Source organism: Dermacentor variabilis, chromosome 2 (genome assembly GCF_050947875.1).
Source record: "Dermacentor variabilis isolate Ectoservices chromosome 2, ASM5094787v1, whole genome shotgun sequence".
Lineage (NCBI taxonomy): Eukaryota > Metazoa > Arthropoda > Arachnida > Ixodida > Ixodidae > Dermacentor > Dermacentor variabilis.
In genome coordinates this window covers 131,076,953-131,092,902 of record NC_134569.1, presented here as the reverse complement: position 1 = coordinate 131,092,902, position 15,950 = coordinate 131,076,953, and the positions used below count along the sequence as shown (strand labels likewise).

The 15,950-nt window shown below is 45.3% G+C and overlaps 1 protein-coding gene across 1 annotated transcript in view; it reads left to right on the top strand.

The window, feature by feature from the left end:
- Positions 1-15,950, top strand: part of LOC142570447 (uncharacterized) — a 133,315-nt gene that overhangs the window by 32,314 nt on the left and 85,051 nt on the right. The window contains exon 4 of the mRNA XM_075678831.1: positions 11,595-11,696. Coding sequence (XP_075534946.1) covers positions 11,595-11,696 — 102 coding nt within the window. The remainder of the gene's footprint in view (positions 1-11,594; positions 11,697-15,950) is intronic.

The window sequence follows — 15,950 nt, the reverse complement described above, 5'->3', positions numbered from 1 at the left end:
TCCACTATCGTCGTGGGTGCCACTGGTACTGTATAAATCTCTATAGAACTCCTCAGCCACTTTAACTATCTCATCCATATTAGTAACGATATTGCCGGCTTTGTCTCTTAACGCACACATCTGATTCTTGCCTATTCCTAGTTTCTTCTTCACTGTTTTTAGGCGTCCTCCGTTCCTGAGAGCCTGTTCAATTCTATCCATATTATAGTTCCTGATGTCCGCTGTCTTACGCTTGTTGATTAACTTAGAAAGTTCTGCCAGTTCTATTCTAGCTGTAGGGTTAGAGGCTTTCATACATTGGCGTTTCTTGATCAGATATTTCGTCTCCTGCGATAGCTTACTGGTTTCCTGTCTAACGGCATTACCACCGACTTCTATTGCGCACTCCTTAATGATGCCCATGAGATAGTCGTTCATTGCTTCAACACTAAGGTCCTTTTCCTGAGTTAAAGCCGAATACCTGTTCTGTAGCTTGATCCGGAATTCCTCTAGTTTCCCTCTTACCGCTAACTCATTGATTGGCTTCTTGTGTACCAGTTTCTTCCGTTCCCTCCTCAAGTCTAGGCTAATTCGAGTTCTTACCATCCTATGGTCACTGCAGCGTACCTTGCCTAGTACGTCTACATCTTGTATGATGCCAGGGTTCGCGCAGAGTATGAAGTCGATTTCATTTCTAGTCTCACCATTTGGGCTCCTCCACGTCCACTTTCGACTAACCCGCTTGCGGAAAAAGGTGTTCATTATCCGCATATTATTCTGTTCTGCAAACTCTACTAATAATTCTCCTCTGCTATTCCTAGAGCCTATGCCATATTCCCCCACTGACTTGTCTCCAGCCTGCTTCTTGCCTACCCTGGCATTGAAGTCGCCCATCAGTATAGTGTATTTTGTTTTGACTTTACCCATCGCCGATTCCACGTCTTCATAAAAGCTTTCGACTTCCTGGTCATCATGACTGCATGTAGGGGCATAGACTTGTACCACCTTCAATTTGTACCTCTTATTAAGTTTCACAACAAGACCTGCCACCCTCTCGTTAATGCTATAGAATTCCTGTATGTTACCAGCTATTTCCTTATTAATCAGGAATCCGACTCCTAGTTCTCGTCTCTCCGCTAAGCCCCGGTAACACAGTACATGCCCGCTTTTTAGCACTGTATATGCTTCTTTTGTCCTCCTAACCTCACTGAGCCCTATTATATCCCATTTACTACCCTCTAATTCCTCCAATAACACTGCTAGACTCGCCTCACTAGATAGCGTTCTAACGTTAAACGTTGCCAGGTTCAGATTCCAATGGCAGCCTGTCCGGAGCCAGGTATTCTTAGCACCCTCTGCAGCGTCACAGATCTGACCGCCGCCGTGGTCAGTTGCTTCGCGGCTGCTGGGGACTGAGGGCCGGGGTTTGATTGTTGTATTCGCACTCGCGTGCAGTCAAATACAAAAGCCTATACACCACGGCTTATGCAAAAAAATAATGAATAATTTCTCGTAGCACAGCCGTGCAAAGTGAAAATGTATAAAAGCAGGACGCTGGTCAAGTACGCCTAGGCTGAGAAGAAAAATGAAATTTAGCAACAACTCTGGTATTTAAACTCTTGCACTGGACTGTACATATGTACATACACACGTACATACCATCACCGTAAATTACAACGCAAACGGGATATAACCGATCACAATGCCTGTTACGGCACTAATTACATGGAAGTGCGACGCGTAATCGCTTTGTAGCCGGTTGCGAAGTGAGGGGTTGTTCCAATTGTGCGCTTCGGAGTGGGAATCACGTTACTGTTACAGATTCACCTGAACCTGTAAACGGTTCAGCGCATTGTAGTAGCTTCTGAACTGATCATGTTTGAATTTACGCGGATGTTACATACGCACATAAATACAAACAAAAAGCACAAAGCCACATAAAGCATGCTTATTGTACGTCACCTATATATAGTCAAGCCGTATGATTAGCGTTGTTTAATTTTATACTACTATCACCGCAATCTTTCAGCTGTTTTTTCCGCGGCCCCTTTACTTACACGTATTCCTTAACGAATAAGCTCATTAAATACACGTGTTACCAAGGGCCACTCAAGCGAAGACAGATAAGTGTTGTGTAACTTCCGTGTTATGCCTTACAAAAGTGTGAATGTGCGGGGCTGCAAGATAGACAAAAAATCCGAGTACGTGCACTAAAGTACTTTTTATGAGTGGCGAATGCGTACACATTAATGTCCAATTGAACGCCGCTAAGCGGTCCTTCGAGGTATGCTGCGGGGTATGTTACCAAGTTTTAGGATTAAATTGGTGCAGGTTAGTTTTTTTGTACAGTTTCTAAATTAACATGTTGATTGTAGACAGGGATCATCTGGGCGAATTTGCTGAGAAATCAAGGACGAGGAAGCAGCAGCAGCGGTCACCGAGGCCGTCAGGCGCGCGCAGCAGCGAAGCCCAGTGGTGGTGAGAGAGATACGGACCACGCGCCGACTTCCGAGAGCGAGACGGCGGCACCCGCACGCGTGGGTCACGTGACTGGCTCGCCGACTACAAACCGTCTCGCCCCGCGCCGTCGCGTCGCCGTATCTGCTCCATCGAGGCGCGCTGGTGCCGGCGTCACGGCGATGCCACCTCCCCTCATGCAATACCTGGCGCGCTATGGCGAAAGCAGGCGTTCCGTTTCACCCACTCTGCTATGTTCAGGCGCGCACGTGACGTGGCGTCGCAGCCAATGGGAATTTAGGAGCCTTTTCGCTGCTACAGACACCGGCCTTTTCGCTCAATGGGCCATTTGATGCTTTCGCATAAAAATACAACGTTGGAAACCAACTTAACATATTAATTCTAGCCGCCTTCGCTTGAACCAACTTCATTAGTTTGCACGTGGGAAACTTTCTTCAGCGGTTTTCAGTCATTGCATTCTTCCCGTCTCATGCCTAATTTTCTGCCTCTGTATCTCCCTCCTTCTTTCTTTCCTTCGTATCATCTGCTTCTCACGATGATGTTCCTTGGTATTTAATGCAAAAGAATGCCGCACGTGCTTACACAACCAAAGTTTTCATCTCTCGCTGAGCTGTTACACAAAAGATATGCTAATATTGCACGCGAAAACAGAGGGAACACACTGCCGAACAAGCACGACTGACCTTTCAGTCGCCGAAACACTCTTTGAGAAACGATTCTGAGTAGCTCTGGTGCACTCAGTAGCAAAGTGTCGCACTAATTCTCCGTTCTTGTTCAGGAACGTATACCGTGCAGGCGTACATACGTGTGGGAGAGTGCGAACATTATACTCAGACATTAAACTCCACGGAACCGGAAAGATAGCGACTATCAAAGAAAAAAAAACGTCCGCGTGGAAAGCTCTTAACATTGTGTTTTTTTTTATCCGATATTTGCTTGGGGGGGGACGCAGGTGTAAGGGGGGGGGGAGACGGCGGTAAAGCGAATCATTCTTTGGCTATAGTCAAGGATGGTATAGCGTTGGTCGGTCGGTCGGTCGGTCGGTCTGTCTTTCAGTATGGACCCGGATATGTTTACTGTTACACATATTAGTACCGATGTTTATGTAACCGCGGTATGTCCACCGACAAAGTACTGCGAGTAGGCCCACCTTTGTTCCACGTAACAATATTAAACCTGTACATATAATGTAGCCTCATAGGTACCTCTAAAGCACACATACATCTTGATGAAATAGCGCGTGAATATGAATGGCCGATTTGCTTTTTCGTAATGTGGGCTTCCCCGTTATTAAAAAAAAAAAGATGCCCGTGTACCAGCCGCTTAGTATGTAGAGCAAAATTTAGGGCCATAAAGTAGCACAAGTGAGTTCACCTACGTTTTCGCTTAAAGATGATACCAAAGAAGTTCGTTCGATATCCCCCAACTTTTATTTACTACAAATACTCCATTTTCTAGTTCAACCACTGCTTGAGTCGTAAAAGGCTTTATTTTGCAATTATCCTGGTCCGATTGCACTCATTGCTTATATTCTGCCCCGCCGAATGACCGATCGAAATACGACCCAAGATAGGACTTTCGTCATGTTTTCCCTCGTTTCGTGAAATTTTGAGCCGTCTCGATTGACAGTTTTCTGACTGCGCCGTAACAATTCGCTGTGTCTTGCATTCAGTTCTTGCGGATTTAATGCCCATTCTGTAATGATTCCGTAAATTCTGTACTATTTCTGTTAGAAAGATACTGAAACCACTACGTATTCATACGACTGTGTGCACACAGAATGCTTCGTAAGAGACATCTTGCAGCCCCTTGTCAATACACTTACATGCAGCCCTGGAGATAAGCGAAGTCTGTATTATACGATCGCTTTCGAGCGAGTGTTCCATGTCAAACGACGCCACCGTATCGCATCTTCTCGTCTCGCGTGTCTGATTCTCTACAACCTATTCCGGCTTCTCAGGAATTGCACAATCACGACCATCGTATTTTCTTTCTTTCTTCATTCCACTCTGCTGTTCAAATCATGTTCCCTCAACGTAAACACTCGTGTCCATATAAAGTTACACCGCTTTGCGGCCGTATTACTTTCCACATTGTTTGCCGAAGTTCGGCGACGCACCCAGTGTCTCCTAACCGTTTCTTCGGTTTGCTCAGTGCTGTTTTTCCACTCTTTACTTTCTTTTCCCTCTGTTGACCCGGATGCACGTTTCTCCTTCCTGTGCGCCCACTCTGTGATCCCACTACGTTGTTTTGTCCTGGGAGAAACACGATAGTTCTTCGTCCATCGTCCGCCGAGGGACACGCAATAAAAGAGACGACGTTTGCAGCCCCAAGAAAAGTTGGCTCTTCCAGGGAAAGTGTGAGCCGGCATATAAAAACAAAAACAAAGGAACGCGATGGAAACAAAGACGTTTAAAAGAACGCTGTGCAAACGCGTGAACTGCTTTTGTTTCTCTCGCATGGACGGGCCACGCGATAAACAAGAGGGGACAAGGTGAAGAAAGGGCTGGAAGTTCGAATGTACGAATGTGGTATGGGGAATGGATACTGAAGAGAGCCGGTGCCGACTCATCGTCAAGTCATGGTCTGCCTGCAGCGTGGCCACGCGCATGAAGGGAATAACCTGCGACTGATGTTACGCGCATCGGCACTGGTCACGGGATTGGTATGAAGATATCATGGATATCAAGCGTCCGCCGAATAGGAAGAGACGAGATTCGTTGCGCGAGTCGACTGAGGGCTGCCTTTCCGATATGAGACTCGTCCACAGTGGCCAGAGCTTGCCAATATAAGTTATCAGCCAGTGAAGCACGGCCGCTGTGGCGTACGATCACTTTCATAGCAACTGTGATTACTCAAGTACGCAAATGAGTCGCGGGCAAGGAAAGGAGCATACACTACTAGTACCGACTTTGTTCGTGTTTCGCTTGCACTGTTAAACAAGTCACGATTTATTGACAAAAACGGTCTGACCTTTTAGAAGAGTTTGTACGATGTCTTTACGCTTGACTCTGCTGCAAGAGGTTTGACCGACGCACCAAAGCGCGAAAAGATCTGTTTGCATGTACCTCGCCGATATGAACGAGCCGTTATTATTGAACGGCCGAGAATGTGATAAACTTTGTCTTCTGGCGAATGCACATCACGCCTACTAGCACTGCGCCCCACTCCCGGTAGGCTGAGGAAACGCAAGATAGGCCAGTGGCCTGTCTTATCACACTCGGGCAAAATTAAACAATCGGGCTGGCTCTTAAGTAATGGGTGAGCTGAAAATCGATGTGACCGCAGGTGTGCGCTGCGACGTAGGGCTTATTTCACTACACTGGGTTGGCGGCAGAGCCAAATCCGCAAAGGCCATCAGCTCTCCATGAGACGCGCACTAGGCGCCGTTCGCGCTGATCTGTAGGCATATAGTGTACGCAAAGAGGTTTGGGCCAGCAGGTATCCAAGTTCATTCCGTGGGAGGTCTCGCACCTGCTTTTACTCTTGCTTGATGGCGCGCTGGTTTGGCATTAGGCTTCGGTAATGAAATGTCCCGCATCAGAATTAGTTTGCATTTGTTCTTAAAAACAATTCTAGCCTGAGATACTTTTCTGAATGTAGCCCTAGATACGCCTGTGGTGCAACAGTGCCCACATAACTCGAAGAGGCCTCCTTGTCACTCAGCAATAAACCAGCGCTGAATTCGCCGAGAACGATTATTCAGGAAATGAACACTTTAATAATTAGAAACTGTCGCCTGCTTAGTCTTTTGATTGGAATCAAGTGGGCGCAGTTAGGAAAGCAGTACCACAACATATGATAAACATATGAAATGGTTCTATTGTGGATGCACTCGTATTGTTCTGTCGGCAGCTACTAAAGCTGCCCTTCAGATAAGATTACGCTTTTCCTGTGCCATGCAGCTATGGGAGTACAGCTCTCTTTTACCAGACGCCAGTTATTTCTTTGTATTGTACTGTCGGAAGGAGTTATCCCGAACTACAAAAGGCGACGTTTCAGTCCTATGTACGTGCTGTTTCCATGGACACCATCGACTGCCGCGTTCGCATGCTCTTTTATTCCAGTGTATCAATGCGTGCATTGTATGAGTGCTCAAAGGAAGAATTCAACTCCTCCCTTTCTGAGGAAATTTTCTTATTAATAGCTAGGAAAAGAGCCGTTAAATTTCAGTGTTCTAAAAAAAGTTACCTCATGAGAACTAATGTCTGCTGGGCGATCCCTTCGAGATTTCTTGAAAGGAGTCGTAGTATACAACTGGTTCGAGGCGCTCCCTTTAGGACACAGCATGACAAAAAATATTAGAAATTGCATTTTGCAAACTACTTTGTTTAGGGAGTCCGCAGTACTCGTAATTAGTACCATGCTTTATTTTGCAAGTGCTCGAGTTGCAATTTATCCGCATTACAGAGACATCCTTCTTACCTAAAAAAGTTCTTTATCTTAATAAATTTAAAATGTTGCTCTTGTACAAACTAATTACACGTGCAAACATTGCCGTCAATATGCAAATGAGATAGTGTAATTTTCTTGATAGTAGTTTTGCTCTTGCGAGGCATAAGAATTTGAAAGTCAAGGAATTTGTTGTGAAATCAAATACAGGGAGTGAAAATTGTATTACATATGCAACCAAATTCTAATTAAACAAACAGTATTATTTATGCGTTAGCTTTTTTAGGCTACTTCACGCAATTTCTATTTGTTTGCCATCGCTGAAGAATTTTTGGAGCGATACAAGAGGGCGCCATTTTTGATGAAAAAGGCCCCGGTCAACCGTTCTACAAGAACGCTTGAAAAAGACAGGGGTCGCATCCCAACACAATTAACAGCAAGAGGCCCGTCTAGCCATTATGGCGAATATAATGTTAGCGAAAGCAAGTGATCCTTGACAAATACTTTTTAAGAACGGAAACTTCGCGAATGCGAACGCCGACCTTAGAGAGTTTCACAGAAGTTGTTGTTCGCAGCGCCCTGGAGGCTCGCTTCGTCTTAACCCAACTTTAGTACAACATGGGTCAGATTTCTGGGTAGAAATGGTCACGCAAGCAAGCAGTTGAGGCCGCTTTTAAGGTTGTTTGTTTTTTGTTCAGTGTATCCAGGGAGCTCAATCAGCGCATTGCGAAATCTGGGCAGATCCCTTAGCAGCGAGAAGGCGGCTTGAAATCGCAGGGTCTTCGACAGGGCCTACTTTAATTTTGACGTGTTTTAGAGCGCAGCTCTTTGGCGTCCGTTCCTGGGTTTGGCGTCGTCGTCGGCGTTGTCGTCGGCCTCGTAACCAGCTCCGCCCCCCTTTCATCCCCCAGCGCTAGCAGCGACCGACTGATACCACTGGATGCCGCTGACGCCGCTAGAGAGTCAAGATAACGTGACTGCATAGAACACCGTCGCCGCCATGCAGAAAGAGGAGGAAAGGGTCAGAGAGCCAGATCAGAGAGCCAGATCGGTGGCGGCGGATCTGTATATGTGCACCGCCCGAGCCGAAATTGCCGCTGCCGTTCGCCACTGCGAAATTATCTGCCAGTTCTTTCTGAGCCATGAGCGAGACGACCGATGGAAGTCCTCCGTCTGCTGCTGCTGCTGCTGCTGCTAAACGAGCTGCCAGAGCAGAGGCCCAGCGCCGTCGCCGTCAGAATCCAGAGGTGCGTGCCGCCGAAGCAGAAGCTTACCTAGTGGAGTCTTTGTTAAAGGAATACGTGTGCAAAATAAAAAAAAAATTCTGTGATAGCGCATACATGTGTTGCTCGATTTCTTTGCCTCAATCTATCGAAAAGGTGAAACAGCTTATTTGCTGCGCTCAAATTTCGCATTAGGAAGTAACGTAATCGTCGGTAATTTTTATGTCGTTTCATACTACAGGAAGGCAGGGTACTGGTTTCCGAGACTATTTTTTCCTGCCCAACATAGTTCGCCTTTTGCTTGTCCATAAACAGTACCATTACCCCTACCTTCACCAGAGTTTTGGGTCGCCGATAATGTTCTTTTCAGACCGATTTTTTTTTCAAGGTAAAGCACATAGCTTGTCGCTTAACCACTTTACGCTAATTCCTTCATCCCCCAAACAACAGCTCAATGGAATAACCTGCATCATACATTGGTTCTATAACCAACTTCACAACTTGCAAACAACTCTTACGCACAGAATATGTTTAAATGTTTAGTACATGCTCTTTTTACGCTTGTTCACATTTTTTCTCAGTATATATATTACTTGTTTCATTGTTCTGTTCAATCCTCTAAACGTTTATACTACTTTTCCGAGTATATCATTATGTGAGCGTTCTTGTGCCTTTACTATATATATCTTGTCGTGGCTGATTTTGCCCATCTATGATCACCATGTTTTGCTATTTTTGTAATCAATATTTTTGTTTAATTTGTTTTAATGTGTCGCAGTTTTGCCCATTTGTACTTCTCATCACTTACCTTTACTTACCGATGTGTTTTTTTGTACTTCATTTTATAGCGAAATTTTTTGTTCCCCATAGAGCTCACCTCGCTTTTCCTGTATCACCCTTCTCCCCTCTCCCAATCTCTCGCACCCTAAGTGATATCACTTCGAGAGTTCCTAAATGCGATGCAAAAAGAAGGTAGAAAAACAAACAGCAAGGTATTAACATGGACAATCTCGCCGCATCACAATGGGCTGTGTTTGTGGCGTCAGACCAGCTATGTTACATCCTTTATCATGCTGTACATTTGTGCACTTGCCCTCTTTATAATCTTCACAATTTTAATCTACTTATAACTTTCTTACTTTCAACCCTAGCCCCGAGGGCGATGCCATATGTATAACAAAATTGACGCAAGTATGAGCGTAAATTTCTATCGGGTAACACATGGTCCTTCTACTTATACACGAGGCTAAAGGCACCGCTTTGGCATGCTTGCTTAGAATATTCGTTTTCCTACAAGAAGGACAGATTATAGGCATCCTGACAGAAGCTAAATGATATCATTGAAGTATTCACGAACGGAGATCAAGGAAGGTTGCGATGCCGTTGAAATATAGAGAAGGCTAGAGAGTATTTATGAAGATATCATTGATTTGGGTGACGTTAAGTGATTGAGCGAAGACGTTAAGAAAAAATTACCCCATTTTTCGCACAATTTTCGTAAATGAAGGAGAATGGTGAAGAAAATCGCACAGTGGACAACATGTTTGGAGAAAAACAACAGCGGCACCAACTTGAAAACGTTTGGCAAGACACGAGAATCTCTTGTTCAACGCGTTCCTTTATGACAAGCCCGAGTGAACCGCGTGCTTACCTTCAGCGCATTAAGTTAGTCGGTGCAACTGCGGGAGTTTAATTACTCTTAACCACAGTAGGTTTCTGCAGGGCTATCGCGTTTACATTCGTTATCCTGCGGAAATACGTGTGCCATGGGGCGTACTCGTTGAACGACGCACGCTGTGGCATTCCTCGACGGGTGGCTCCCGAATGCCGGGCACGGGAGCGATCACGATGGCCATATATGGACACCCCTCACTAAGCATTATTCCTTCGAGAAGCATCACAGATCGCCTCCGTGCTCGTAGCAGCAAAGAGAGCCAACAGCTACAGGCGACCAGGCCACCAGCGTGTCATCCGCTAGCGCTGCAACACTGCTAAAGTTCAAACGAGCTTTGTGTCATTTAGATTCCAGCACTTAAAACGTGTTTGTGCGTGTGCTTTTGTCACTGATCGATGGCCACCATCGCGAGGCCAAATAATTCCAATAATTCGGTCCCAATTAAGATGACTAGGGGTCTTTTCAGTGCAATAAGAAGTGAGACCGGGCTACCAAGCCATGCAAAGGAAAACCATTATTATCGAGCGGAACATGGATGGTCACGGAAATGATCAACATGGTACGCGCGTGCGGAGGATTCAGTGATCGTCAGTTTGAAGCTTTCTGCCCAATAGAGAAGAAGCCTAGGCTATAGAAAAAGTACGGAAATACATAAAACAGTAACGCCAGGTTTTAATAAGAGAAGGATGAACGTCTGCTCTAAACTGTCGGGACGGCGTGAGGCAAATGTTACTGGACCGTTGTTCCTCGTTAACCGTTTACTGTGCGGACGAGGCGTCGAACGAATGTCACTGTATTGGTCCTACGAGAAGAATACGTGCAATCGTAGTAATATATTGTGATGACGAGGCGATACTAATATCATAAAGTACAAAGTGCGACAGCTCAAAGCACAACATTGCCTGCAAAAAAATGAAAACAAAGAAAGAAAAATATGATGGCGTGAATGCATGAGCGACGCGACAGTCTCTTGAGCAACTTCTATGCATGTTGTTTTAGTAAAGTTTGCTTTTCTGCTCGTGTTAATTTATAACCCCCACCGAAAAACCTACATGCAGCTTATCTAATAATCCCACATGAATATCGCAGGGAGTCCATATAAAAACACTGTTGATTAGTGGTCTTATGTTCCCCCTCAGTTATTTCTTGTCCGGGGCTTTCTTTTTAGCATGTGCAAGGTCTCTTTATGAGAGTACCTAGTTGGACTAGTTGGAGAATAGATTAATAAGGATGTATGGCGCAAGGTGAAAATTGCCGGAAGAAATAAGAAGAGAAAGAAAGAGCCTTGAGGATGTCGGCCAGTGGTGCCGGAAGCTGCACTGCGGAGCGATCAATATTGACCCCTATGCCAATGTTGGCGCTCTTTCTGTCTTCTCTAATTTCTTCGGGGAATTTTAATCTAGCGCCACACATACTTCTCAAGGTCTGTTGCTTCGAACTGCTTATCTGTGTTAATTTAATAAAGTCTTTCAGTTGCGAGTGGCGATGTTAGCCCTCCCCTGTTCTGGCGTGTTCTGTTTGGCGCCTGATACAACCCCATGAATATGTACCACCAAGCCAGCTCAAACTATCTTTACCTAAACGGAAATATAGGCGTCAACGTTGTTCAGAATTGCTATACCTTTTACTCAGCCAACTGTGTATGACTTGCTTTACACAACCCGTCTTTCAAAACAAGGTAGCAGAAGATTGCGTATCCGGAACAAAAAGGCACATTTTATGGCAAACATTTGCGCAGGACCACGAGTAGCCATCGCATACAAGTAGGTTTGGGCATGTCATCAATGAGAGCCTCCTGCCACTTCTCCCTCCACCCCCCCCCCCTTTTTTTTTTCTCCCCAACGAAGGTTCTCTACCATCCCCACGCCCTGTCCTCTCTGCTCGCCATCGCCGTCAACATTGGCCGTTCCGGAGAGCAGCTTCCGGCACCGCTGGCCGCCATCCTCAAGGCGAGTCGCTTCCGCCTTTACCGGGGTGCTGAATAATTATCGTGTCGCCAGGAAAAGCGTCGAACTGGCTTTTGCAATGCACCTAAGTCAATTTTATCAATATCTTTACACGCGAGAGAGAGACAGAGATAACACACACACACACGCACACGCACACACACACACACACACACACACACACACACACACACACACACACACACACACACACACACACACACACACACACACACACATATATATATATATATATATATATATATATATATATATATATATATATATATATATATATATATATATAGAGAGAGAGAGAGAGAGAGAGAGAGAGAGAGAGAGAGAGAGAGAGAGAGAGATGGTGGCTTGTTTAGTTCATTTAGACTGACCAACACAGAGAAAGTTTGACAAGGACACATCTCAGTTGTCAGAGAGATACTGCAGATTATGACATGATGACCCATAAGATATTGGACATTCCTTGCTGCACCGAGTTCGTTATCACATGCAGCATTGCCAAAGCGCTCAGTTGTCAGTAGGAGGATAAATATTGCACCTCTCGTTGTGGCGATAGGAAAGGTGTTTCAAGTGCGGAAAAAAGAAATATCGAGATTTTTGAAATAAAAATAAACGGCGCAAGACAGGCGCAGACGGAGGAACACATGCAACTGCAGGACGGGCGCGTCGTATGTGTTGCTCCGTGCACGCCTGTATTGCACCGCTTATTTTTTATTCATGCATGACGCACCAACTATTATAGTTAAAACTGAAATTCTCCTTGATCAAAAATTTTCTTTGTCTAGGCGGCAGCGGAAAACTCGTCCCTTGCATGCCTGATGCCTATGTCAAATGAGTGTTATTCGACTATAGAGTAACAATAACGGAGTCTTAAGAAAATGTAAACGCAGCAATCAGTACTTTAAAACTATCGAAAATTTAAAATGTTTCGTGCCAACAATTCCTGGTGCGATTGCTTGACGCGTTTGCCGTTGCAGGAAGTGGCATTGCTCAATGCCCCCATTCGTTAACATAAGGATATCAAATATCGGGGCTTACCGAGACTTAGTAATATTCTTCCAGCTTAAGCACCATGAAAGTTCTTGTGGGCAGGTGTGCGCTAGATAGGGGGGCACAGTTAATAAATGAGTTTCTAGGAGAAGCATCTTTTGCTTGTGAAGCTTCGAATTAATTTTCCAGGCCGCGTCATTGTTACAGAGACAAAAAAGTAAATAGTGCCTAATTAATAAGCTCCTTGTTTAAATTATTTAAAAAGGGGGGAACGCTCAAGATTAATATGAACAAAAATATCGCGGAAGTAAGCTTGTCGAAAATATTGACGTCCCTCTAAGTTACCTAGTTTCACTTAATGAAATCGAGTAACTTCGCTAGTCACACACACAAGATTCAAGTAATGGCGCGAGAAATAAATTCTTGCTAAGAAGTCCTTAGCACGCTTGTATGCCTGGGGGTACTCACACGGGGCCAAAAACAGAAATATATTATTTGATGGTGGTGGGACTCGTGTAGCGTTCTTAAAGAAATAGAAAAAAAAATGTGCACAAGTCATCGTCGATGATGGTCAATGTAAGTGGATGGCCGAAAGTCTTAGAGAGGTGTCCCCTTTATCAAAAGAATTGCGCGCTTGAAGGCGTGTAGCTGCGGCGATGAGGATATTTAACTAGCTGTCGTCGTTTCATTGCGCAGCTTCGTAAAGAGCACGGCCGTTGACTAGTACATCTGTGGCGGTAATATTATAGGTGCCTTATTTGCCAATTCGCGGTACGTGTGTTATCTTCGGCGGCACGCGGAGCGCTGGCGTGGAAGGCGACTGCCATCCTCCTCTCCCACAACCACTACCGTGGGAGAGCGTGGCAGCTGAAGGGGACCGCTGTACTTCCCGGTTGCTCGACCTCAGCAAACTCCTAAAACTTCGGGCGCACAAAAGCTCTTGCGCGACACCACGCGTATTCTGGCATTCGGGATTACCCGGGCTGCGCGCACGCGCACGCACCGACACACACACACACACACACACACACACACACACACACACACACACACACACACACACACACACACACACACACACACACACACACACACACACACACACACACACACACACACACACACACACACACACACACACACACACACACACACACGCACACACACGCACGCACACGCACGCACACGCACGCACACACACGCACACACACGCACACACACACACGCACACACGCACACACGCACAGACTACACACGCACACGCACGCACGCACCTACGCACCCATGCACACCACAATCATTAAGGCAAAAGGCATTTTTTGCAGGCTTGCTGTCCCTAAGAATTTGTTTTCATCGCCCTCTGCTGCGATGACTACTGAGACCAGCATTAAAAAAAACTCACAAACAAAAAAACATGGCGTATTTATTTATTTATTTATGTATATGTCTAGACTCTATATCAAGTCATTATTATGTAGTGTAAACCTATTTTCAGATGAAATTGAATAAATTCTGAGGTTTTACCTGCCAGAACCATGGTCTGATTGTGAGGCAGGCCGTAGTGGGGCGCTCCGGATTAATTTTGACTACCTGCGGATCATTAACGTGAATCCAATACACGGTAGACGAGTGTTTTGCATTCTGCTGCCATCGGAATGCTTCCTGCTTTAGGGTGTTTTGTTTCTTTTTAGCTATGATTCTGAGATTGCCACCTATTACGTATAGCCAAACTTCCCATACCGTCACAATTGTCAAACAAACAAACAAACAAACAAACAAACAAACAAACAAACAAACAAACAAACAACAACGACGACAACAGCAACAAAAACAAGAACGACAGCAATAACAACGTCGGCAGTTTCATTCGAAGGGCGATGCATTGATATGCTGGAGCTACGCTGAACACTAGGCACCTCCTGCTCTGCAGCAGAAACAGCGCACTTCCAGCTACCAGGCGCCTGACAACGTTGCCGTGATGAGCGCCGCCAGTGGCGTTGCGGCCGTCGTCCCTCATTTGTGCATGAGATGAGACCGAGGGGGACCGCCAGCGTTAGTCAGCACCCTGTGAAATATAAGATGTTAGTTAACTTGGCGTTTACTGTGCGTTGTGCTCAGACCAGTGCATGCATACAGCAGCTCAGCTGGAACGCTAGTTTGTTCATACACAGGGTGCATGCATACAACGATCGTGCCAGCAGCAGAAGGCAGAAGCTGCTCTTGTTCCGCCACAGAAGCGACTGATCGTGTCGTCGACGTTGCGTCCACTTCGTTTTGTCGTTTTTGCAGCCAAAGGGGGCACTCCACGTCTCTGGAAGGATTCTAATCCACTGCGTGCGAGCCGCGCATGCGCTGTTAGCGAAGACAACACGACGACGGCGGCGCAGACGGCATGAAACACAGCTCCGCCTTCTCGGATTATAGACTTAACTGTTACGATTTTGCTTTCTTCGAGTGCCTGGACTCTCCGTCGCAATTGCGGAAAGGTCTGCTTTGCGCTACCATCCAATTGGATTGGATTGGATTGGAGACAACTTTATTTATGCCTGCAGTTATTTCTTTTTTCACTTAGTCCTTTATTTTCGTAAAATCATTATCTTAAGACGATTTCTCCTTATTCTGACGTACCTATTCGTCAATACTGTTTCAATTATCTTACATTTCTTTTTCGTTATTTTGTATCAAATTCACTGGTTTTTGGGGCAGTCTTCCAGAATGAGGATGGGCCACTATCTTCAGGGCTCTCTCTATGTATAAGATGGACAGTGTTTGTTACGAGAGCCTGCTGCTGCCCGACTCCTCATGGTTGAGCTGGGCTATTTTTAAACACTGTCATCATAACCATCACATTCACCAACATCATCGTCGCAGTAAAATGCCTTCAGAACAGGAGGACTCGCTTATGTCTGCTGGCATTTTTCGAATTTTGACGTCTCAGTGAATTTTCACTCAGCAGTTGGCAGGTGTAAAAAAAAGAAATTGTTGAAAAAACTCGCAATAACGGTAACTTTCTATTTAAGAGCAAGAAAGAAGAAAATAATTTAAAAAACATATTGTACATTTCGGTTCAACGATTGCTTGATAACATCTTGCGCTTCAAGCGGGTTTGACTAGAAATAAAAAAGAAAAGAAAAGGTGAAATCGATCTAAAGCTTCTTTCTGAATCCCAGGACAATAAGCTGCGTCCGCATAAAGTTTTTTTTCGCAATGATTTCTACAAGGAATCTAAGCTCACGCTGAAAACATATA